General features: G+C 42.7%; 1 protein-coding gene across 1 annotated transcript in view; it reads right to left on the bottom strand.

The window, feature by feature from the left end:
- Positions 1-25,235, bottom strand: part of PREX2 (phosphatidylinositol-3,4,5-trisphosphate dependent Rac exchange factor 2) — a 211,328-nt gene extending 186,093 nt beyond the window's left edge. The window contains exon 1 of the mRNA XM_081111000.1: positions 24,673-25,235. Coding sequence (XP_080967126.1) covers positions 24,673-24,789 — 117 coding nt within the window. The 5' untranslated portion in view covers positions 24,790-25,235. The remainder of the gene's footprint in view (positions 1-24,672) is intronic.
- Between the last annotated feature and the right edge of the window lie 941 nt (positions 25,236-26,176).

The following is a 26,176-nucleotide window of genomic DNA, read 5'->3' as shown; positions in this document are numbered from 1 at the left end:
GCCTGGGGACACTTGGAAATGTCTGGAGACACTTAGAAAGGAGAACCATTAGGGCATTGAGACTGGTTAGACAGGGATGAAGGGTAAGGAGACAAAGATGACACAGCCTTCCAGTCCAGGGAGACTGGAGAATGCCAATTACAGCAAGGAGGTAGAGAGAAAGAAGGGATGAATATCTTCCAAGGGAAAATGAGTTCAATTTCGCACATGATGAGTTGGAGGTGAAAGTGAGACATACAATGGAATGTCCTATATTAAAAGACATAGCCTAAGGACTCAAGATCTTGCCTGGAGTGATATATTTTAATTAAGTTTTCTTTATGTAATGGTAATTATAAGAAAATAAAGAGGGGAGTGGGGTAATTGCAGAGGCCATGAGGAGTTAATAAGCTTAGTGATAAAACTAAAAATTGTGTAAAAAAAAAAGGGAATGAGAAGCTAAGAATGGAAGTTGAAAGCAGAGACTAATTATAGAGTTTCATCATGAACCCAAAAGAGACAACCTACAATGAGGGAATTTCAAAAAAGGAACATTGCTGAACAATGTCAAATGGCACAGGGAAGCAAAGGGAGATCAAAATTGGGACAGAGCGAAGAGAAATGGCTAAAAGATGGTTGCTGAAAAACCTCAGGAGTCTTTCTTCTACAGAGAGGGGTCAAGAAGCCAGGTTGGGAAGGGTTCCAAGAGGCCATGAAGCAGAAACTGCAAGTGAATATAGCAATGTGGGCAACGCGTCTGAAAGCTTTGGGAGAGAATTTCTACAGCAGCTACAAGTGGCAATGAGATTAGGACAAGTTTTCCAGAGTATTTTCAATACAAAAGACCTGCCTAATCTGATGGCATACAGTAATCTTATATATAGTAGTAACAACCTAAATTCTGTGGAGATTGCCAAAGGACTTTATTACAGGAATTACTGCAACCAGAAATCAAACTATTGCCAGTACAGTCAAAAGCAAAGGCATCTGAGCCTCTCACAACAGTGAACTTTAATTATGCCTTTAGACATGAGGGATGAGACAAAAAAACAAAACAAAACCTTTAAGCACATCACATCAAACCTTAGTGGCTCCCTTGCATTTTAAATCTCCCTTGGTATGCAGATGCTTATATTCACAGATTGGCACTTAGAAAATAACTCTGCATAACTAATCACAACAAAGAACTTTGGAAAATGCATCACTCCCCTATGGGAATCATCTGAAGACTTTAAAATATTAATTTTTACAACATCCTTATTTCCCAAAGTAGCATACTTCCTTTCCCACACCAAAGAGTACTTCCCACTAATCACTATTGTCTTATTGCTTTGCTCAGATACATGAAAAACAATTAGTTGACTTCTACCTAAGTTAAATCCAAACTTTAACAATATCTTTTCTACTGCCAGCATTTCTCATTCGTTTTGAAAAATATCACTGGATAACCACTGACATCTTATAAATGCAGTCTCCTAGCTAATTTCATTTCTCTTTAGCTTCTTCTTCAATGTTTACTTATTCCTTAGTTTTATAAGTTAACTAGAGGCCCGGTGCACAAAATTTCGTGCGGGAATGGAGGGGAGGGGTTCGGGGGGGGGACCCCTCAGCCCGGCCTGCATCCTTTCACAGTCCAGGAGGCCCTTGGAGGATGTCCAAGTGACGGCCCATGGGGAGTGCGCCTAAGCCCCAGTCAGACATCCTTAGGGCTGCCACGGAGGCAGGAGAGGCTCCCGCCATCGTTGTTGCACTCGCAGCCATCAGCTTGGGCTTGTTGCTGAGTGGAGCTCCCCCTGTGGGAGTGCACTGACCACCAGGGGGCAGCTCCTGCATTGAGCGTCTGCCCCCTGGTGGTCAGTGCATGTCATAACGACCTGTGGTTCCTGGTCGTGCAGCCGTTAGGGTCAATTTGCATATTCCCCTTTTATTATATAGGGTTTTGTCAGGCTATCCTTTCTCATCATTCATTTTATTATCAATACTAGAGGCCCGGTGCACAAAAATTTGTGCACTCGGGGGGGAGGGAGGTCCCTCAGCCCAGCCTGTGCCCTCTCGAAGTCTGGGACCCCTCAGGGGATGACCACCTGCTGGCTTAGGCCCGCTCCCCGGGGGATTGAGCCTAAGATGGAAATCAGACATCCCTCTGGCAACCCGGCAGCCCTCGGGGGATGTCCACTTGCCAGCAGGGAGCAGGCCTAAACTGCAGTCGGACATCCTTAGTGCTACTGAGGAGGCAGGAGAGGCTCCCACCACCACCGCTGTACTGGCAGCCATCAGCTTGGCTAGTGGCTGAACAGAGCTCCTCCCATGTGAGAGTGCACTGACCACCAGAGGGCAGCTCCTGCATTGAGCGTCTGCCCCCTGGTGGTCAGTGTGTGTCATAGTGATCAGTCGTTCCCAGTCTTTCTGCTGTTAGGGTCAGTTTTCATATTACCCTTTTACTATATAGGATAGAGGCCTGGTGCACGGGTGGGGGCTGGCTGGTTTGCCCTGAAGGGTGTCCTGGATCAGGATAGGGGTCCCGCTTGGGTGCCTGGCCAGCCTGGATGAGGGGATGATGGCTGTTTGCAGCTGGTCACACCCCCTTCAGGGTGGAGGTCCCTCTTGGGTGCCTGGACAGCCTGGATGAGGAGATGATGGCTGTTTGCAGCTGGTCACACCCCCTTCAGGGTGGGGGTCCCCACTGGGGTGCCTGGACAGTCTGGGTGAGGGGCTGAGGGCCGTTTTCAGGCTGGTGGGTGACTGAAGCTCCCAACCTCTCCTTTTTTTCTTTTTTCTTTTTTTATTCTGGGATTTATTTACCTTCTATGGCTGTCACTGGAGCTGAGAGCCGGCTTTAGCTCTGAAGCTCGGTTCCAGCTCTGAGACCTCGGCTGCTGAAAGCAGGTATCTGGGTTTGTTTGGGTTCTATAATTGTAACACTGTTGCAGTCCTGCTCGCTCCAGCTCTGACGGCTGAAAGCAAGTTTCTGGGGATTGTTTAACTTCTATAATTGCAACATAGTTGCTTAGAGTGCAAGCTCAGAGGCCGGCAGTGGCAGGCGAGGAACGTTGGCTTCCTCTGTCACTGGCGCAAGCAAGCCTCCTGTTCGCTTCAGCTGTCTGGCTGTCGGTCGCCATCTTGTTTGGCAGTTAATTTGCATATCTCGCTGGTTAGTCAATGGGAAGGGTAACGAAGTTACGGTTAATTACCATGTTTCTCTATTATTAGATAGGATTATTTAACATTTATAGATCTGACTCGTTTGTAGCTCATTACTAGACCTTCAATACCTTTCCAATATATGGTGAATGATTCAATAATTTTTTCCAACAAAGGATTTTAAAAATATATTTCTATTCCTTAATAAGATATTGAGTATGACTCACACCAATTTATTCCAAAACATTAATGAGCGCCTACTATGTGCTAGGCATAATTATAGAGGTGGGGCAAAGAGCAATAAACGAACAGTCATGATCCCTTCCCTTTCCTAAAGAGTTCACTCTGTAGTGAGAAAAGAAGCAGCCATAAACAAAATAATTAAGGTATTTAGTATGTCAGCAAGTACTTTAAAGAAACTAAAACAGAAAAGGTGAATGAGGAGCACTGGACTGAAGAGAGGAGAGTTGCAATTTTGGAATACGGTGGTCACAGAGACCTAAGGAAGCAAAAGAGCTGGCATCGGGGTATCTGGGAGGACAGTGCTCCAAGCAAGGGAACAACAGAGCAAAGGCCCTGAGGCTGGAGCCTGCCCGGCATGTTGCAGGATCAGCAGAGAAGACTGATTAAAAGAGAGTGTGGGGAAGAATAGCAGGAAATGACATCATAAGGTCTCATAAGGCCACTAGAACTTTGGCTTTTAAGGACATGAGAAGTATTTGGAGGGCTTAGAGCAGGGGTCCTCAAACTACAGCCCGCGGGCCACATGCAAATACAAATATTGTATTTGTTCCCGTTTTGTTTTTTTACTTCAAAATAAGATATGTGCAGTGTGCATAGGAATTTGTTCATAGTTCTTTTTTAAACTATAGTCCGGCCCTCCAACGGTCTGAGGGACAGTGAACTGGCCCCCTGTTTAAAAAGTTTAAGGACCCTTGGCTTAGAGCAAAGTGAAATGACCTAACATGTTCTTACAGAATCCCTTCAGCTACTGTATAAATCCCTGGTTGTAGGGATGCAGGAAACCAAGTGGAAAGCTGCTGGATCAGAGTAACAGCAGTGGACAGAGGTGGGGAAAAGTCATCAAAGTCTAGATTTTTTTAAAAGATAAGTGCTAACAGGATTTGCCAGGATTTGATGAGGGGATGAAAGAAAAGATTAAGTTGTCATTTCTGACATGAGTCAGCTCTCAAGAGGATGAGGCTGGCAGTGAGAAAGCAGGATGGGGAGAAGGGGAGGCGATCAGGAGTTTGGTGTTGGTCATGTTCATTTGAGGCATCTAGCAGACATCCAGGAGGAGAGGCAGAAATTCAAGGCTGACGTTCAGGGTGGTCACGTAGGTAGAGAAGACAAAGGGCCAGAGCAATGAGTCCTGCGCCTCAAGGAAACATGCAGCTCCAATAGCTACTCACCCTGGAGAAGAGCAACCGGCAAGGGACCCTGAGATGCAGGAGCCGAGAGGCAGCCGGAAGTCAGGAGAGTGTAGTGTCCTGGGAGAACGTGGGGAGGAAGGTCAAACACTCCCTTAAATCAAGTAGAACGAGTCCTGAGAGGCTGACCACTGGATTTAGCAACATGAATATTACTGGTGATTTTGACAAAGGCATTTCTGGTGGAATGGTGGATGAACACCAGTAGGGCTGGGTTAATATATATATTTCTCTCTCTCTCTCTCTCTCTCTCTCTCTCTCTCTCTCTCTCTCTCTCTCTCATATATATATGAAGAGAATAATATGAATTTACCTGTGTCTTCACTCTAACTCTTCTTTCTGTTCTCTGGGTAACTGAACTCTGCTTCCTTCTGTACATGCTTTGTCATTTACCTTCAAGTAACCTTGAACCCACCATCCATCTGCGTTCTCTCTATAATAATAATGACAACAACAATACTAATCTTTGTGCTCTCCTTTACTACAAAGTGCTCAAAGTTTATCTCCAGTTCCTCATCTCTGCTGAGCCTCCTTTCATTTCCTATAAAATGGGGAGGTTAATCCCAGTACCACAGGACTGTTGTGCAGGTTAATGATAATGTACGATATTAAATAACCATCGTATGGGAGCTGCTTGACATATATCAGTTACTTTCCCCATTTTCCTAGTAAGCAGTGGGAGGACCAGAACTCAAATTTCACTGTGCCTCTCCCACCACCTAGTACTTAAAAAAAAAGTACTTCTTTTTTTCAGAAATTAATGTATCTAGAGAACTAAAGAATGGAAGGAGAGCATCAGAAAATCCCTAAGCACATTTAGCTGCACAAAAAGCCTGTTCTGGCCATAACTGCGGTCACTCTCGCCTCATTTCTGGTCATTTTGACCAATTCAATAAAGTCTTTCTACTGGTGATTTTTTAACTACTCTGTAAATACATTCCCATTCTCAAGGCATTGTGTTTTCCTTTTTGTCATTTCAGAGCTCTCTCACTTTTCAAGGAAGCAAGCACACAACTTAAACCACACTGATCAAACTTTTAGGGGCATATTGGTCATACTTGAGATTAGTTATCTCAATCCTTTATTGAAATGTACATTAATGCCACTTTATTCATTTCCGTATATATTTCTCAACCCTACCTAAGATTAGAATTAGCTAAAGAGCTTTCTAAAAATACTGATTCCTGAGTTCCCACCCCTTTTCCCCTTATCCTGAGATTTTAATTAAGTTGTTCTAGAGAGAGGCCATCATCATATTCCCCACTGATTTGGTTTTTCCAACATCTGTTGGGCTCAATGGATTGTTCTCTTCCAGTCCCCCTGTGCCCAATAGAGCCACTCCTACAATCTATTATTGCCCATCTAAAGCCAGTCTGCCAGATGACTCTTCCTGAATCAAGACTCAATTCTCTGATTCCCTGGCTCAACAGTGTCCCCTCACTCTCCATTGTCTATTGATAGTTCTAAGCTACTTCTCTGCCATTCAAGTCTACCCAACACCATCTGACCCCAGGCCACCTTGATCATCCATCACTATTCCTCTATAACACCCCTTCAACCTGACCATTTTAATCACTGTTCTAAAAAAGCAAAAGCAAACAATTCCCACCAAAAGGACAGTCTAAACAACACAGGCCTTCACACTTTGTCATTAGAGTGACAGTGGAAGGAGAATCTGTTTGCATGAAGTAAATTAGTATGCGAATATAATTGCTAAATAGCTTCAGACAGTCTGGGCTCTGGGTCAGCAGGTGCAGGAAGAGAGCCCTGCAACACCAGGCTCTGTCCTTAGCCTCCGGGCTCTAGTCTAGAAGGTTCTGAGTAGCCTCATGTATGACATCAATTGCATCACAATCTCAGAAGAAGAGGACGATTGTTTCCTCATTTATTTCATATTTCTCACTCTGAAGTCAAAAGTGGGATTATCCCTTGATTAAAAAAACATGAGTTTGTAGCTACTAGTGTGAGAACCCTTTAATTCCAAGTGTTTTTTTGGTGTATTTTCCCAAACTGGCAGCCCAGCCCAATCTCTGTAGGAGGTTGGTGGGGCTGAGAACTCAAAGTAGAATGTCAGCCTTTTATTTGTAAATTGATTCCATCAGAGACATAGAAGGGTGAAAATAGATTGGGGGTATTGTTACTTTCCTGGGATAATTAATCCCACGTCCTTGAGAGTATTAAGGTTTTTCTTCATATGAAGAGGAATGGATCTTGTTTGGGGGTTTGGGGTTTTGTATTCATTTTTGTTTTCAGTTTGGTGTGGCCGTTTGAAGATTAAATTGTATCTGGACCTTATCCTATATTACACGAAATGTAGAGACTATAACTCTGAAAAACAGATCTTAACCTCACTCTCAACAACTGTTCCTCAGACATCATCAGGTTCATAAACAAAACCACTTTGCTCTGTGGTTTCCCAAAAAAGAAGGAGATAACTGATTTCTGTCTTCCTTATTTTTTCATACTTCCTGAATCTCTAAACTGATTATATCACTGGTATAAACAATCAAGGGGAAAAAGTACAGAAGGTGCTTGGGAATTAGAACACATCGAGCTATAGAAACTTGAGTTATAGGGCATTAAGGCTGGAGTTGGGCTCAGATGATGGGCCAAAGAGTCTCTGACTTGTCCTTTTGTTTGGACAACGCCCTTCATCTCTGTGCACCTGGGACCGTAGCAAAGGGAACCTGCTTACCTCCCTCCAGACAAGTCGTCAGGGGCGTTTTCAAGCTTTTCCTAAAGGCTCAGTCTCTAGGTAAGACCAGACTTGGTACATAAAGGAAGGTCCTTGTGTCTGGTAAGTATTCTTATAAATTACACAATAATCAAAAGACATTAATAAGCCTTCCTAGGTGGGAAAGGGACTAAGGGAGTAACTATAAAGTAATTGGCACAAATGATGATTCTAATCATCTAGGACATAAGTTTAATAAAAGCAGTTAGAATCTACCTCTCTTTGTTACAGATATTGGTCCCAACCTTTATTATTTTGGGATCATCCGTCCCTCAGACAGTATCACAAGCCTGAAGTCCTTACTCGAAGCTACCCAGCAGCTCAGGAAGTATCTCTGCCGAAGGATCCTGAAAGTGAAGGGTGCCGGGGATGGGGGGGGGGGGGGGGGGAGCCGTGGGGGACCAGAGCAGAGAGCATGGGAAGGGGCTGAGCAGCAGGAACTAGCTACATTTCTCAAGAGTAAAAGGTGGCAGAGATCCCCGAAGGCTGCTTCCTTGGCTCTGTGTCACAGAGAACTCAGCTGTGTTAACCCTTGACCCCATTTCCTTTCATGACCCTCTGCAACGTCCAGATGTTATCTTAGACCGACTTCTAAACCCAGCCTGGCTTCCCAGTGATGACCCCAATGGCAGACACTGTGCTCTTGATTAATGAGCACCATCAGCACGCAGTCCCAAAGCCCCTGAGGGCCAGGATGAGTGCTGAGATCCTGCCTGAGCACAGCGAAGCAGCTCTCAAAGCCCCTAAGTAAGAGCTACTGATGACCCTGAACATGTTGCTACAGAATTAAAGGGAAGTTCCCTCCAAGACACTGCATCTTACATGATTTCATTAGACAAATCTACTTGCCTTTAAGGCTCACTGCATATATGCTGTACACGGTCCTGTGGTTTAGTACAACGGCTGTTGGCGTTAGGGCTGATTTGGTCCCAACCACACTCTCAAAACCAGTGCCACTGATAAAGGAGAGATAAGAATACCAACTTTTTTTTTTTTTTACTTTGAAACAATCAGGCAGGCAAGTCACAAATAGCACAAAGAAGTGAATGGAAAAGATTTCAACTTTCTGTGGTAATTGTGTTTGCACTTCCTTTTAGCTTTTATGATGTATTAGCCATAGAATGGTCTCTACAGAGAAACGGAAGAGGAAAGCACACAAGCTTATCAAAAAATACAGGCAGCTAAATCCCTTCCCTTCAGTTATACTTTTTTTTGGCGTCTAACATAAGCATAATTATTCACCAATTTCTATTCTGAAGTTGGTCATGACCATAGCAATAAATCTATTTCCTCTCCTTTGTGCTACACAGTCAGCGAGCTGCAGAATGAAGTGCTGCAGAAGGCTGCTTTAAAAATATCATTTCGAGAACTAACCAACCCTGAACCAAACTTCAGCCTCGGAATCCGAGCTCCTGGCCTCTATTAACAGGAAGGCCTCGAGATGCTGAGGGGAAAGGGAATGTTTTCCACAGTCCTGAAGTGACCTTACCCCTCCCCCACAGTCTGGCAGTGGCTCCCAGAGACACTTTACAGGCCACAAAGGGGCTGCAGCCAGCTGTCCACACTTCTCCAGGGAGTCACTTCTCCAGGGACATTAGGGGGACAATACCCTAGGAACAAGGGGGTGGGAGTGGGGGAGGGTGTTGCCAGGAACAACTGCTTACCCTTCCTGTTCCCTCTCAGGGAAAGACCCTAAACCAGTGACCTACACCTTTGCTTTTAACCCATGCCTGGGGTTATCTAAGGTAACAGTTACAAAACTGGCTTTAGAGGCTGCGGAGCATTTGGGCTCTCCGACCCCCTCACCCCCACCCGCCTTTCTGGTGCCCCAGTCCATTGGCACTGGAATGAGGTAGTGGATTTTCAGTTGGCACCTCTGAAAAAATAGGCCTATTACGTTAAAATCAATGCACTGAAAAATGACAGCTAGTGAAAGCTTTAAACCTTAGTCACCATGCTTTTGCTAATCTGTTCTATTAACTTTATTAGCAATGTTCACCTGGGTTTAATTTCATGTAAAGATTATAATTATACTGGAGAGTTCAACAAGAGCCCTGCTTCTTCTTGGATACCGCCTCTTAAGGTAAGAGTAAAAAAAAATAGACGTTGTTTTCAAATATTTTTAGAGACAGAGAAAGAAGCGTGGACAGAAAGGAGTGAATTCCTGCCTTTTCGTCCTATAAAATGTCAAAACATACGCAGCTTTTTCTTCCCGTCTCTGCTTCATTCATTCTCCTTGCTGTTTAGGCTAGCTAATATATCAAAATTTTACTCTTTTGTCTCGTATCTCCTGGTTTAAAGTGGGAGCTCCGTGAAAGCAGGGATTTTTAATTATGTATACATCTTCTTAGTCTAGAACAGTGATTCCTTTTGGACTCTAAGGATATATGTAATTGTGCTAATTGTCCTTGCTAGAAACTGAGGAGAATACCCCGTCTATATAACATGCCTATTTATTAAACTTGATTCCAGGGCTGCCAGAATTCCAGTTACTCTATCGCATCTAAAGGATCAAAAGAAGTAGGCCTGCCGAAACCGGTTTGGCTCAGTGGATAGAGCGTCGGCCTGCGGACTGAAAGGTCCCAGGTTCGATTCCGGTCAAGGGCATGTACCTGGGTTGCGGGCACATCCCCGGTGGGGGATGTGCAGGAGGCAGCTGATCGATGTTTCTCTCTCATCGATGTTTCTGACTCTCTATCTCTCTCCCTTCCTCTCTGTAAAAAAATCAATAAAATATATTTAAAAAAAAAAAACTTCAGAAAAAAAAAAAAAAGAAGTAGGCCTGTCACCTCAGAGGGGAAGGTGTAGGGAAGAGATGAACCAAAGAACATATATGCATAGCCCATGGACACAAACAATAGTGTGGCGAAGGCCTGGGGAGGGGGCAGGGGTTGAGTGGAGGTGGGCAAAGGGGATGGGGGATGGGAATGGAAGGCCATCTGGAATACTGTCAACAATAAATAAAAATTAAAAAATAAAATTTATTAGGTGGGAAGTAAAAAGTAGGCCTGTCAACAGAATCCTGGGAATACCAACCATTTCAGTTACGGATTCACTTCATTTGTGTTTAAATTACATTAATGCTTTCTACCAATATGATCTATACAACATCCACTGAATGCAGAGAAGCACACACATTTTGGAGGTGTGTGTATGTGTGTGCGTGTAAAATTAACCCTTGCCTCAAATATCTTTTGATTTAAGCATGTATGGGATAAACATGAGCTACATTTAACACATAAAACTAAGAGTTCCAATATGCTATGAAGTACTAAGTAAACAAGTAGAGAGATCCAAAATAATCCTAGAATAATTAAAGTTGGCTGAAAGTAGTCTCAAGGATGATGTGTGTTAACAGATAACCAACAGGAGAACTAAGGTTGTCTATTTTTTTTCAAGGTTCATTGTATATCCTCATTTCTGAGCAAGAAGCTCCTGACTTCTGGGTAATCTTTGGCTCCTGAGTACTTACCCGGCTCTGACCTGTCTTGGCTGACCATTAGCGTCTGTTGCTCTCTTGCTCTTGACGGCTTGCCTGAAATGAACTGCTGTTCCTTCCTGACTTCTAGCTTTTGTGTACATCCGGAGTCAAGTTCTGTGTCTGGGTTCCAAATCTGCCTTGGTTTTCCTAGTCCCGATTAATCACGCTGCTCCCACAATCTGGAAATGCCCAGGCCAGCAAATCACCCACTGAATCTTGGAACAGATTCAAATAGATCTATTCAGAATCCTCAACCTCCCACTTAACTGAGTGGTGTGTCCTCAGTTGTGAGTTACAATGATGTAAGACTTGAAGGTAGTTGTGAGTTGTGAGGTGCACATGACTATGCAGCACCTGACACATACAAACACATGATATTTGAAGATTTCAATGTTACCCTGGGATATTTTTTTGGAGACTTAAGAAAAATAAGAGAAATTACACAAAATCTCTAAGTCTTCTCAAACGCTTCCTGTAGTGAGAGCCAATTGAGGGGGGTTGTGGGGTCGGGGAATGATAGAGTACGCTTACAAACATATATGAAAAGGTAGATAAATATTAGATGGATTTCTATGTAAGAATACATTATTTTAAGAGGAAAAATACTCCAAATTATATTTTAAGTATAATAGGTTCTTCCAGTGAAGGAATCCAAGAATTAATATAAGTTATATTTTGAGGACACAAGCCTAGAGTATCACTGGGGCCCAAAATGTGGCAGAGACTATGCTTTGCTCCTCAGCATTAATTCTCCAATTCTTTATCCTATATAAAAAAGTCATAATATGCTAAGTGTCCAACCGATCGGTCGACCATTTGGTTGACCGCTGAACCAGTCACTATAACATGCACTGACCACCAGGGGGCAGGCACTCTGACTGGTAGGTTAGCTTGCTGCTGGGGTCCGGCCGACTGGCACTGTGCAAGATGGGCTGGACATGCCCTGGAGCCCTCCTGCAGTACCTCCCCGGCCAGCCAGCCCCAATCGGGACTGGGCGAGATGGCCCTCATCGTGGGCCTGGCCGAGGGACCCTACCCATGCATGAATTCGTGCACTGGGTCTCTAGTTTTACTATAGAACTCCCCAAACTGTACACATGGCTGCTGAATAGACAACACACTTCCCAGGCTCCCTTCAGCTGGTTCAGCCATGTTACAAAGTTCTGACCAAGAGGATGAGTGTGCAAGTAATGTGTGGAATCTGTCTCACACCCTCTGTCCCCCTGGCTCTGGAATATGCAAGGGGCCCTGATAAGCCAGCTTCAACTATAATGACAAGAACACTCTAGTGCAGGGGTGGGCAAACTTTTTGACTCGAGGGCCACAATGGGTTCTTAAACTGGACCGGAGGGCCGGAACAAAAGCATGGATGGAGTGTTTGTGCGAACTAATATAAATTCAAAGTAAACATCAATACATAAAAGGGTATGGTCTTTTTTTTTTTTAGTTTTATTCATTTCAAACGGGCCGGATCTGGCCCGCGGGCTGTAGTTTGCCCACGGCTGCTCTAGTGTATTGGTTCCCCAACCTTCTTTGCACAATGGAACGAGCTGAAGAAACTACATAAAATACTGATGCCTGACTCTCTCCTACAGATTCAGATTTAATTGGTCCTGGGGGATAGTGGAGAAATAGAAAGAACGAGAATCTGAATAACCCAATGGAGCTGAGCTTCGTACTCCCCTGGAACACTATTGGGCAACGGTATCAAAAATTTTAAAAAAGAGCTCGGAGAGAGAAAGCAAAACAAAGCCATGTTGATTCCATACACCTTTCATATTCACAAACAAGCCGCCTGTGTCATTTAAACTACTGCTATCTGCCCTCAATGAAAGCAGTTGAACAAATATCCTTATAAATATACAAAATAAACACAAAAATTCTGGTCTTCAGAAGAAATAATACATGTGTGGGTAAAAAAATATATATATTGTTCTTTCTCTAAAGAAAAAAAACTGAAATAAGAGAGTGTGGTTTTAGCACAATCCAGGGAAATCATTGGTGAGCTAGAGAAGATTCATTAAAGAAAAACTAAAAATAAATTTAAAATATTAAGACTATTCAGTTTGACAAGGCAAAGGCACACAAAATTATTTAAGTTTGCCAATTTTAATAATTTTTGCATAACTCAATGAGAACTTGGAAGCAAAATGTGAAATCTCAAAAAGATGATCAGAGATGATTTTAGATCAGAATTAAATAAATACCAATTTATCTTACAGGCCCATTTTGATAGGTCGCAGGTTAAACTGCTTTAATAAAGAAACGGACTCCTATTTAGTTGCTCTGTCATTCTCAACATGTGACTTCCATTTCATGGTCCAAAATGGTTGCCCCAGCACCTGCCATCACAGCCTCATACCAGCCGGGGCAAAGGGGGAGAGTGCATACTCCTTTGTTATAAGGACATACTTTAGCACTTCTGCTCATCCCACTGCCTGGAACCTATACATATACACACCTAACTGCAAGGAAGGCTGGGAAATATAATCTTGAGCAGGATAATCAAGTACTGAGCTAAAACTTCTATCATTTTAGAAGGAAAGAATATTAGATATTAGGGGCAATTAGAAGTCTATGCCAGAGATTTCATTCTTAAGAGATACGAGAAAAATTGAGATAAAATTCTATCTAGAATATTCAAAAATGTTGTCAAATGTAAACAATATAAATACAAAAATATTTCTATATAAAATATTAAGATATATCAAAGGTATGCAAAGTGCAACACAACCTAGATGTACAGTGTACAAAAAAAAAGTCCCTTTTCCTCTCATAGTTTCACCTCTGGGAAAACAATGAATTAATAAAGTAATCTTGGAACATGTGGGTATGGAACTAACATTTAGATGAAATAATGTCTTTCCATAGCTCCTCCACTAGTGTTACTGACAGAAATAAAACTTTGGAATGGCAATTGTCATTTCTGGACTCCTAAAATTTATTTCTTTGGGACAAATAAGAAAAAAACTAGACTCCAAGGCAGCAAGGCCAAGTTAAAGTATTACAAGTCATCTAAGGAAAATATCAACATTACTTACACAATCACTAAAAATGTGTCACCATCTATAAAGGCTCTCCAAGATAATTTAAAGCAAGAAGACAATTTAAGTTGATAATTAAAGTAACAAAAAGTGGCAAAGCAAAGCCATAGATAGCAACCCTTATTTGACTGTCTTAGAGAAACAAAGTTTTCAGATGAATAAAAACGTTTGCCCATTCATATTCTATATTGTTATATTTTTGCTATAAACCCAGAGAATATTTTTATTTCATTATTCTAAATTTAAGCAGCTGGAGTCATTTCTTAAGTATTATACCATTTAATCTTTTCAAACGAAAGACTTGCCTTTAAAAGAAAATATGCGTTTCGCATTAGTGAGAGAGCACAATGTCCTTGGCTTAAATATTCTCCCACAAAACAGGTCCTTTATGTCCATTATAAATAGCGATATAGCAAGGCTAGAATACAACAAATTCAAGGAACCAAAGTCTGAAATCATCTATACTAACTAGAAGTATCACATGATCTCACTCATTTGTGGAACATAATGAACAACATAAACTGATGAACAAAAATAGAACCAGAGTCATAGAAGCATCTAACAGACCATTCAATCTAAGAGGGAAGGCAGGGGAGGGGTAAGAGATCAACCAAAGGACTTGTATCCATGCATATGAGCATAACCAATGGACACAGACAGTAGGGGGCGAGGGCATGTTCTGGGGAGTGGGAGCAGCTGGGGAGAGATCAATGGGGGGAAAGGAGACATATGTAATACTTTAAACAATAAAGAATTTAAATTTTAAAAATAAATAAAACTAAATGTGTAATTAAGAATTGTGAGTATAGTTGAAATAAATATTGCTCACATTTTTTTTTAAAATCATAACTTCAACTTAATGTATCAATTTTCTTAAAATTTACAATCATTGCCCTGGCCGGTTTGGCTCAATGGATGGAGCGTAGGCCTGCGGACTCAAGGGTCCCGGGTTCGATTCCGGTCAAGGGCATGTGCCTTAGTTGCGGGCACATCCCCAGTGGGGAGTGTGCAGGAGGCAGCTGATCGATGTTTCTCTCTCATCGATGTTTCTGGCTCTCTGTCCCTCTCCCCTCCTCTCTGTAAAAAATGAATAAAATATATTAAAAAACAAACAAACAAACAAAAATTTACAATCATTGACTTCCTGAGTCAAATGAAATAGTTCATAAGAATGGAAAAAAAAATTTTTAAGTTTTTATTAGATGTCAGTATTTGATTGATTATACTCAATACCATTGGAAAAGTGACTCAACCATACTTTTAAACAAAGAAAAATTTACTAAGAGATGTTTTTCCTGTATATTTGATTGCTTATATAATGTTAAAAATCAAAGAAAACTTTGAGGTAAATATAATATCATAAATCAAAGAAATATTTTTTTTTAATATTTTTTATTGATTAAGATATTACATATGTGAAGAAATATTGATTTTAATATAGCTAATGCAATTTTCACATGTGAGAATAAAAAGTCATCTATTATAAAAAGTAAATATACATAAAATTTTCACAGAATTAATGTAAAAAATAACTATTTTTAGGTCAAACTATTTGTACTGAAAACAAACATAATTTTATTTGGTATTAAAATATAATACCAGGTATAGAGAACATTCAACAGAACACTGTTAAAAGACCAGCACTGAGAATAATGTAATCACACCAAAACCTTGTCAGATAAATCAATGTTTCTTTTTTTTAAAGTGTGTACAATGATGGCTGTGTGCATTAAATGTAATAAAGAAATTCAGTACAATTTGTATCAAGGTTTAAAAAAGTATTACACCATCATTTCAAGATTTGAACCTAGTCATAGTAGATGTACTAAATCAGGAGAGCTTACTTCTGTATTTTGACTTTTAAATTTATATGTTGCACTTAAGAAAGTCACATTTAAAAGAATAATTATACAAAGATATTATACAGACTCCCAACAAACCTCAGATGTCTGTGTTCAATTCCCTTGACTACTGATGAAAGTGTATGTTCTAAATCTTTTACTGTTTTTAGGGCACCTCACTCTCAGCCAATACACACAGCAAAACAAAAACAGAACACAAAGAAAGCAAGAGTTCAACTCCACAGATAAAATAAAGGGCACCAGGTAGGAACCTCCAAATTCCTTCCCCCTTAACCTGACCCTTGGCCTTGCATCCTTCCCCACTCCCAGAGGAAAACATCCCTCCTGTAGCTCCAAGACAAGATGCCCCTCCCTGCATTCCTGAAGGCCCCTCTGGCCTCCTCGGGACCTTTCTTCATCTATTAAACCCTCCTGTGAGCTCCTAGGATTGGAAAAGAAAGGGGTCAGGAGCAGGTTAGGTGGTTTGAGCGAGTTCCAGGCTCAGTCTGTGAGGTAGGAGAGACAGAGGAGAGAGAGATAAACTCAGAGTTTGCAAAGGGAGAAAACGAGAAGACACTTCCTACCTACCAGGACTTTACTCCATGAACTGATTAGAGCTTCAGGCCAGCCCCAAGAGGTATGAGGTATCGACTGTGTCTTCCAAATATGAAACTAGGCATAAAGAGGTTATGTAATCTTTTTTTAATCCTCACCCAAGAATGTTTTTATTGATTTTAGAGAGAGAAACATCCATCGGTTGCCTCACACACAGGCCACAACTGGGAATCAAACCTGCAACCTGGATATTTACCCTGACTGGAAATCAAACCTGCAACCCTTGGGTGCTCAGGATGACATTCCATCCCACTACACCACACCAGCCAGGGCTAAGAGGCTATGCAATTTGTCCAAATAACACAGTTTATACATTTCATGCAGGACTTTAACCCAGGTCGTCAGATTCCCCAAAGCCATGCTGTGCGCCATGCACTTCACCCCACTGTCCCAGAGCGATGGTGTTTTCAAAAGGAGGTACAAAGGCCATCCCAGCAGTTCCACTAGCTATAGATTAGAGAAGAAGCAGAATTTTTGAAGTATACAAGAGACAGCTTGCTTAGCCTCAGTTCTGCAGTGACATGTTGCTGTGGGAATGTTCCATGGCGAGATGGCTCAGTGAATTTTGCCAAGTGTCTTGCCTCCCAGTGCCATGTTTTTCCAGAAGATGCATTTGACTTCTGCCATGATCTGTTGTAGCTGCTTTAGTTCCCTTTTCATTGTCTCCTTCCCCTTGGCTATACAGATCTTCCTCAAACATCCTGGACAAAATCAGCCCCTCACAATACTAACCCACTTCTTCCCTTGCATTTACCACCAAGCACATTGCAGATTTTTCTTCCTCCTCTTCACCTCCTCAGCTTCCACTCATGTCTCAGCTCATTCTTCATCAGGCTCCTGCTCACACACACTACTGAAGCTAAAATCCCAAAGACGCTCTAATTGTCTAGCCTTCCCTCTTCACACTACCTACTTTTCTAAAGTTGACACTTGAAAGAAACCTTTCTGTGGGGAACTAGATCCTTCCTTGTCTTTCAAGAGATCACTCCGTCCTGGTTCTTTGTTTCAACCTCTGAGGGCTCAGTCCAAGTCACCAGGGCACTCTCCTCTTCCTCTAGCCTTTAAACATTGGCTCTCTAACATCCTACCCTTCTCTGTATGTTTTCTTCCTCAAATTGTTCCCCTTGTGTCATCTGATCCACTTGACAGCTGCAACATATATGACTAGTTATATAATTTCTAGATCTCTAACTTTTGCCCCAAATTCTTTCCTAAGCTTTATCTTCCTATCTCCAACAATGAGCAGAATTGGCAGCTCAGTGTGTCCAAAATCAAATTCCCTTTTCTCCTCCTCTTCCTCCCAATGCTGTTCTGTCCCTCACATTCCATTTCTCATTAAGGACGCTACCCATCTTATCTTCAAACTAGAGACCTATGTACCACCTTATGTTCTCCATTCTACTTACCTTCACTTCCCAGTGAACACAAATACTAAAGGTTCTACCCAAGAAAAGTCTCCTAGTTGTTGGGTGTTTTGTGTTTTATTGTTTAGTATCTTCGTCAATGCCTCTACCTTAGACCAGACATTCCACGTTTCTTACCTGAGCCATTGCAATGGCAGAAACTCCTAATGGGTAACTAGACCTCAACTTTGTTCCTCAAACCCAATGATAGAATTATATTGATAAGAAACAAAGCTAATCTCAATAGATACTATTTTTTCCATTATGTCATCATATTATAATAAGATATAATTATACAAATGAAACCATAGACTAAAGACACATCCTTCTGTGTAGGGAGCAGGCTCTGGCCACATGATTAATTCTCCAAAAATCACAATTATGAATGAACTCCATTTAGTTCATGGTACATTTACTGCAAGAGTAATGACCTCTTAAGGGCATCTTCCTGATGCCATCCTCATGTATACACTTCAGGCTAATGACTAGAAAACAAAGAACCCAGGCAAATCAGCCCAGGAGTGGTGCCTAGCCAGAGGGATCAAACAGAAGCCATTGGAGGGTTTAAGGTTAGAACAGGGCAGAGTCTGCAGACCCTGAGAGCAAGCTCGCTTAGGTAGGAGAAGCCAGACTGTTTGTGATTCATGTCATTTCTAGGGTTCTTGGCCTCGGCTTCAGCAAATAATAACACTTTTTGAAAGTTATAATTTGACCCAGATTAAGGGGAGCAAGGACAGGTCTTCTCTAGATTAGGGTTGTTGAAGAGGCAGTGCATGCTGAGGGCTGCTGAGGTGGCAGGAATAGAAAATAAGGAGAAGGAATTTGAAGGTGACACAGATTCAGGGAACTTCTTCCCACATTCCAAGGTCACACTGAACATGCTACTTTGGGGAAGTGGATAATTATCTTCCTGGTCTGGCACATTCCTCCTCAGCCCTCAAAAGCCAGCTCTATTGTCATCTCTTCCCAAAAGCTTCCTTGGACCCTATACTGAGGGAGCACCTTGATGCCTCCCTGCTACTATGTTTATCATTCTACTAGAGGCCCAGTACATGAAATTCCCGGGGTGGGGGGGGTCCCTCAGCCCAGCCTGCACCCTCTCGCAATCCAGGACATCCCTCTCGCAATCCGGGACCACTGGCTCCTAACTGCTGGCCTGCCGGCCTGCCTAATTGCCCCTAACCCCTCTGCCTGCCTGCCTGATTGCCCCTAACCACTCACCTGCCTGCCTGATCACCCCTAACTACTCTGCCTGCCTGCCTGATCACCCCTAACCGCCTCTGCCACAGCCTTCGCCACCATGGCTTCATCCAGAAGGACGTCCGGAAGGTCGTTTGGCTGTCCAGTCTAATTAGCATATTATGCTTTTATTATTATATGTAGTTGCATCTGCCACACCATACTGTGATTATCTGTATACTAAGGGTTAGGGCTGCAACATGAATCGGGGGGTGAGGGGCACAATTGCAGACCATAAGCCTTAACATAATGTGCTGAATCTATTCATCATTGCCTGGAAAAGTTAGATCGTGACTGAAAGAAGTTGTTTTCAAATTCATGCAAACTGTTTTGTTTGTTTGGCTTTATTTGCCTGTTTGTTTTCTTGAGCACCTGCTATTTACAAAGCACTGTATTTAGGCCAAGAAAAGCATGCATAGGAAGTAAATGCACACAGGAAATAAACGCTCAGACCCTGTTCTCTTGGGGTTTACCATCTAGTTAAGTGGGTTTTCTCACGGCTTTAGCAAAAACACAAATCAGAAGAAGGTGGAGAGCCAGGGTCCACCTAAGTCAGCCCCCACCCTGACCCTTTGTGAAGCCAAATCACAAAAGCCTGGAGCTCTAGGGAGCACCATGGGAAAGAGCTAAGACACACACCTGTTAGGCCAAAGAAGATAATGAATATGTAACCGTTTAAGGTAAATTGGAAAGCACCGTACTAACTATGGTTGTATGAAGGGTTTTTACAGTCTTAAAGTCAACTGAGCATGGACAGACTACCATGGGAAGGAGTGCACGGGCAGAAGGAAGCAGAAGGGAGGAAGCAGGGCCTCGGAGACACAGCTAAAAGGTAGAGGAGACTGTAATTACGCACTAAGAATGACCAGCATGTGTGGCTCCGTATGGCACTGCAGCATCAGAGGAAATAAGAGTGACTATTTATAGGGCCCTCCTGCCAGCCAGACTCTGGACTGAGCCCAAAGCATACTTCATCTTGTCATCATAGCAACCTTGAGACATTTACTGTTTCCCCATTTTACAGATGAGGAAAATAGGCCTTGAAAAGTTTTGGAATGTCTCCCAAGTTACATAATACATCAGAGACAGGACTAATTCTGGAGTATATGAGTCAAGCCTGGACAGATAGCATATTTCAGTATCTCTCGTTTATGGCAAGACACATAACTTTGTCTGAACAGCCTACAGTGTGGAGTGATCCTAATTTACAGCTGTTTCCCACTGTAATTATTAATAGATCTGCCTTTCACTCTCAAAAGTGTCCCAGTTTAGACAAAAAAAGTATATGGTCATCCTGCCTCAATGCTACTTGCTACAGTGAAACATGTCTACCCAATTTTCCAGGCCCAGTGCAAAACAAAAATGGGAGGCCTTTTGTTCAAACGGCAGAGAAAAAGTACTATCAAAGGTGCTGAAAATACAAAGTCTTTTTTCTTAGATGTATCTGCGCTGCTCACACTCCACTGTCCCACTGAACTTCACTTGCAAAAGACAAGTTGAAAGACAAAATCAGCAAGAATTTCACCCTAACTAGGTAGCTCAGTTGGTTAGAGCATCGTCCCAATACTCAGAAGTTTCAGGTTTGATACCTGGTCAGGGCACATATAAGAATCAACCAATGACTGCATAGTAAGTAGAACAACAAATCTCTCTTTCTCTCCTTCTTCGTCTCTCTCTCTCTCAAATCAATAAAAATGTTTTTAAAAGACTAGCAAGAATTTCAAGATGGTAATGGCAGAACATTAAACCTACCTAAGGTCCTTCTGAATGTTAAGCCCTATGTGACTGCTGTCAAGTGAGACCCATGAGGTTGGCCCTGGTCTGTCCTTTTTCTGTCCACTCAGGTGGGTCTGTGAAAGCATCATGCCTTGTGACTGGATTGCAAGCAGGAAACCAGTTGCACCCTACTATTGTCCAGACTTTGGACATTAACTACTAGACCCATCATAGCATTCTTTAGAAGACATGTTTTAGAGTATTTCTAACGAAGCACAAAATTTCATTGCCCAAACAAAACAAGAAGATATATTCAAGCAAATTTGGTCCTTCTCCACCATTTTCTTTGTCCCAAAAATAAATAATCCAGATAATGTAATTGATCCAGTCTCAAATGAAATTTTAGAATACAATGAACTGAAATAATAGTGTATTATAAAGTCTAAAATACCTCGATGCCTGATTTAAATCATGTTTCTGTTTTACTAAATGCAGGCACTAATGTTTAATTTAAAATATTTTGTTACATAAATACATACGTGCCTAAGCTTAAGTAATTTCCACTAACTATACAGACCAAAATCAGAAATTTAAGGATAATTAAGAAACTGTCCTTAAAAATGGGTGAGGGGAGGTGGGGAAAGGGTGAGAAGAGATTAACCCAGGGGTGGGCAAACCTTTTGACTCGAGGGCCACAATGGGTTCTTAAACTGGACGGGAGGGCTGGAACAAAAGCATGGATGGAGTGTTTGTGTGAACTAATATAAATTCAAAGTAAACATCATTACATAAAAGGGTACAGTCTTTTTTTTTTTTTAGTTTTATTCATTTCAAAAGGGCGGGATCTGGCCCGTGGGCCCTAGTTTGCCCACTGCTGGATTAACCAAAGATCTTATAATGCATATATACACTACCTGTTTACCTATGGATAGAGACAATAGGGTGGTAAAGGCCTGGGGCAGAGTGGGAACCAGGTGTGTGGGGGGGGGGCAGTAATGGGGGGGGAGTATTTATCAGTAATACTCTCAACAATAAAGATTTTTTTTAAAGGGGTAGGAGTTTAGAAGATGGGTCAATTTGCTCATTCACTCGTTTATTCGTTCAGCATGTACTGATTACTTACAATGTCTCAAGCACAGTACAAGATTCTGGGGAAACACGGGTGAAGAAAATGTAGGCCTCAAGAAGCTTGCATTCTAGTAGAATGAAACAAAGGTAAACAAATAAATGCATAAGCTTTCCTTAGCGCTAAGGAAGAAGTAACCACAGGGAAGAGTAGGTACAAAGCAGTGAGCATTATTCTAACCTGGGGGAATGCAGGGTGGTTCATGAAGGTTTTCTGAAGGACTTGAACTGAGCCTTGAAAGCCCAGTAGGAATCCAGCAGGTAACTAAGGGCTAGGGAGGAGCGAGAGAGGAGCCCTGAGAAATCATGACACCCAGGGGAAGAGACAGCCACTCCAAATGACAGCAGCAAACTTAAAGGAAAGTCTCTCATTCAATCAAGAAGTGTGTGCCTGGCAGGCACTGGAAAGAAGGTGCATATAGACTGAGTCTATGTACAGAGAAAAAAGGCAACGTTCATGGACTACCTAGGGGTGGGGGTGGGGAGAGGTGCTCTCTCCAGCGAAGGTGCAGAGTTAGAAAAGAGAAGAGGAAGGATTCAGAAGTAAAAATCTTAGTAAGAAGAGTCATCCCCTCAGGCCACACAATCATTTAATCAAGAGCAATAATACCATTTTGATGGGTTTATTTATGGGCCCGCAAGTAAAAATATGTTCTTGATAAAACTAAAAATATGTTTTCTATCTCTTTGTAATAAAGATGAGTTACCCTTCATCCCTGTGAATGGCTTGAAGCAATGACAAACATCTACATGACTAATCGAACAAATATTTAAATTTGACTGAAGAATGCACTATCAAAATTTTGCAACTAATTTACCACAGTGCTTATTTAATATTACAGCTAATTTTTTAAAATAACTTTCATTGTTTGTCTGCATTTCTGATTATTCCATTAGGATAGACTTCTAGAAGCTGAATTACCAGGCCAAAGGGTTTAAATTTTTTTAAAGCTCTTGATACATATTAGATTAGGCTAAAATTAAAACTAGATGGACCAAATATAATACATGGAAATTAAATGTTACTATCCATAATACCTAAAAAATAAAAGCCAATAGTGTATTATAAGTATATCTTAGGCTTTGGATAGTTAGTTATAAGACTATAAAGAAGTCAGGGTAAACTTTTGTTAAGGATGACTTCCAGGCCAGTAAGCATGTTTGCGTGTGTGTGTAAACATACATGTGCACATATAATGGACATAAGAAAAGTCCATAATTTCTGCATGAGATGAAAAGAATGAAATTATAAGGTGATCTACTTGTAAGTAGGAAAATATAATTTATTTTATACCTCCTATCATTTCTATCGCTATATAGCAATAAGTTCGCAGTTTTAATAATCAGGTGTTAAGATTAGAGGAAAAATGATATTTTAAATAAAGATCAACAACTTGGTTTTTAAGGTAGCTTAGGTTAGCTATGTCTCTAAATTAGGACTCTCCACAATATCTTTTTCATAAACCTCCAGAAAGAAGGAAGGAAGGCAATTTAAGAAGTGACTCAGATTGTTCTAAGCCAAAGGACTTTGTCACCACCAAAGTTTCATGAAAGCCAGTTTGAGGCTATTAAAACTCAAATCTCCTTTAAAACATGCTTTTCTTTTCTTCTTCTTCTTCTTTTTTTTTTTTTTTTACATTGCTGCATGGAAGTGTAGAATTCTATTTATAACCAATTACCAGTATATTCTCAAATACACAACATTTCCAAAGAGCGTGGCCCCTGGGGGGCTCAAGCAGATTGATTTTTAACTTGAGAAACTACCCAGAAGCCAACCCGTGCATCTTCCATCCCTGGAGACATTCATTGTTCTTTCCTTTCTGCCCTAGTTAAGAAGTGAATTTCTTCTGTCATAATCACAAGCAGAAAGTTTACATCGTTCAGAAAACTGAGCAGGAAGTTTGGCTTAAGAAACATTGGACCGGGGTTACCAACAGGGTGGTGGAAGAAGGTTAGATTTGGGGGAGATTGCAAAGCCCATGGCTCCTGAGTCTGAACGATGCTCTCCGGGACATCTGGGTGGAAAGCAGCCAATCCTCAAATTCTTTGTCTTTGCAGCAGGGGGGGGGGGGGGGGAACCAACTTTTGAGTGAAGTCTAAGAAGTTTCTTTCACTCAATGTTGTCCCTCCCGGTCCTACAATGAATGAACCTGAACCGTTTACAAAAGCTGACTCCCAGTGAGCCAGGCTGAAACTTTGAAACAAAGTTCCTGCCAGTTCTAGGAAAACCTGAAGTTGTTTGACATGAGTTTTATGATGCGCCTCTCCTGGGCTCAGTGGGACCCCAGAACCTGAGCGGGAACTGATTTAAACCCGGGGTGGGGGGTGGGGGAGGAGATTGCAGGACTAGGAAGGGGCGACCACCACATGTGGCTCTAATATCGAACAGCTGCTAGAGGCCATCACCCCGCTGCTCTCTCAGTGCCGACCCTCCACCCGAACCCTGTTTCAAAGATTATTCTAACGAAAGGGACTTCCCCGTCCTGAAATCTGAATAATGGGCTCCGGCTCTAGAAGAACCAAGTACTTTTCAAAACTAAATGCATTTAGATGTAGCAGACTGACTTTCATCCGCGAGCCAAAGTCTTAACACAAAATCCCCAGGGGAGGAAGAAAAGGGGGGGGGGGGGAAGATTGCACAATGTGATCCCGCAGGCCAGGCGGGGAGGGGGCGGGAGAGTGAGGAAAGATGCCGGGACTCCCGGGACCAGCTCCTTCTCCCCCCCCCACCCCAGCTCACTTTGCAAACCGGCACCTCTCCGAGGCCCGGGGAACTCCGGGCGACCCCCGGCACCCACATGTCCCCGCGGGTCCGCGCCCCGTGCACACAGCGCCCGCGCGCGGTTCGGGCGCCCGCGATGCCGGGAGCGGTCCCGGTCCTGGTCCCGGTCCCGGTCCCCGTCCCCGCGCCGCGGGACGCTCACCGACACCAGGAACTCCAGCGTGGCCACGTAGTCCCGCTCGGTCTTCTGCAGCTCGCTGAGCACGCACACGCGCAGGCGGAGCTGCCGCTCCGGGTCCCCGCGGCTCTCCTCGCTCATGGTGGGATGTGGGCGGCCGGGCTGCGGCGGGAAAGGAAAGTTGCGGCCTCTGCAAAGTCCGTGGAGGGATCGGCGACTCTACAGGCGGGGGAGAGGCTGGGGCGGGGGGCGGGGGGGACAGCAGGGGTCGCCCGCTGGAACGGGGGCGCGGGAGGCGGGGGCCACCGCAGAGGAAACTCCCCCGGGGGATGGGGCTCCGGCCCGGGACCTGCGCGCCCGGCCCCGCCGCTCCGGCCTCACACGGTCCGGGCTAGAGGCGAGGCGGCTCTGGCAGCCACCGCGGTGACTTGGACATTAATCAAATGCTTTGTATCCATGTGACTCCGACCCTTTCCCCTTCGCCAAATCTCAGGAAAAAGGAAACACAACCCTGGGGAAGTGTGTTGCGTGCCAGCTAACTAAACACACACACACACACACACACTCGCTCACTCCCAGTCAGCACTGGAGATGGAACTAATGGGAGATCCCCAAACCTAGGAGGGAGGACAGACTCAAAGACACAGCTCCGGGGGTCGCTCCTGGGACTCCCGCCTATTGTTTAGCTTTCATGTGTTTTGTACAAATCCTGAAAGCAATGAAGCAAGTCCCCACGGTTACATAACTGGATGGGAACAAAAACAACCATGGTATTGACCCTCCTGTTTTTGGGGGGGAAAAAACCACATTGATTTTTTTGTTTTATTCAGGCACAAAACAGGTTTGCTTTTAACCCCCTCCTTCCCCACTCCACCCCCCCCAAAAAAAATTTTCACAGGGCTGATCCCCTCCTGGCTGCACTGGGAGAGTCAATTAGCATAATAAATAAAGACACTATGGGAAAGTGACAGCCCTGGCCTATGCAATAAGCTCCAATACAATGAGCATCACCATTGCTCTATGCTGTTTTGAAGGGAGACCCTTTGCAAGTCCTTAACTTTTTTTCAACATTCTAGATAGTATGTAAATCCAACCAGAGGCAAGAATATATGTGCCGGTTTTGTTTCTAAGAGCTGCTATAACTTAAGACACTGACCCTAATGAAAGAGACAGAGTTGTTAGTGAATGCTCATCAAAAGATGCAGATAGATTCTTAAAATCAAGAGCGTGTCTTGATTTTAATGTTTATGTTCATTGCCTTTTCTCACTGGGAAACAGATCCAGGAGCTAATGAGCAATGACTATTTCCACTTAATTTTTATACTAGTATAATTTAGAATCATCGAACATAGGCAAAAGTAGTGAAAAAAATACCAGAATCAAAGAGCCAAAAGACAAGTAAGCAAAACAAGCCATATATACTTTTGTCTTGATACTATTCACGTGTATTTTTCAGAGGCATTTTTTCCCACCTACAACTTTAAACAGTCCACACTAACGGCACTTAAATAAACTGAAGAGTGCATGG

This window comes from Myotis nattereri (assembly GCF_964212035.1).
Source record: "Myotis nattereri genome assembly, chromosome: 17".
NCBI classification, from domain to species: Eukaryota; Metazoa; Chordata; class Mammalia; order Chiroptera; family Vespertilionidae; genus Myotis; species Myotis nattereri.
This window is presented reverse-complemented; position numbering and strand designations above follow the sequence as displayed.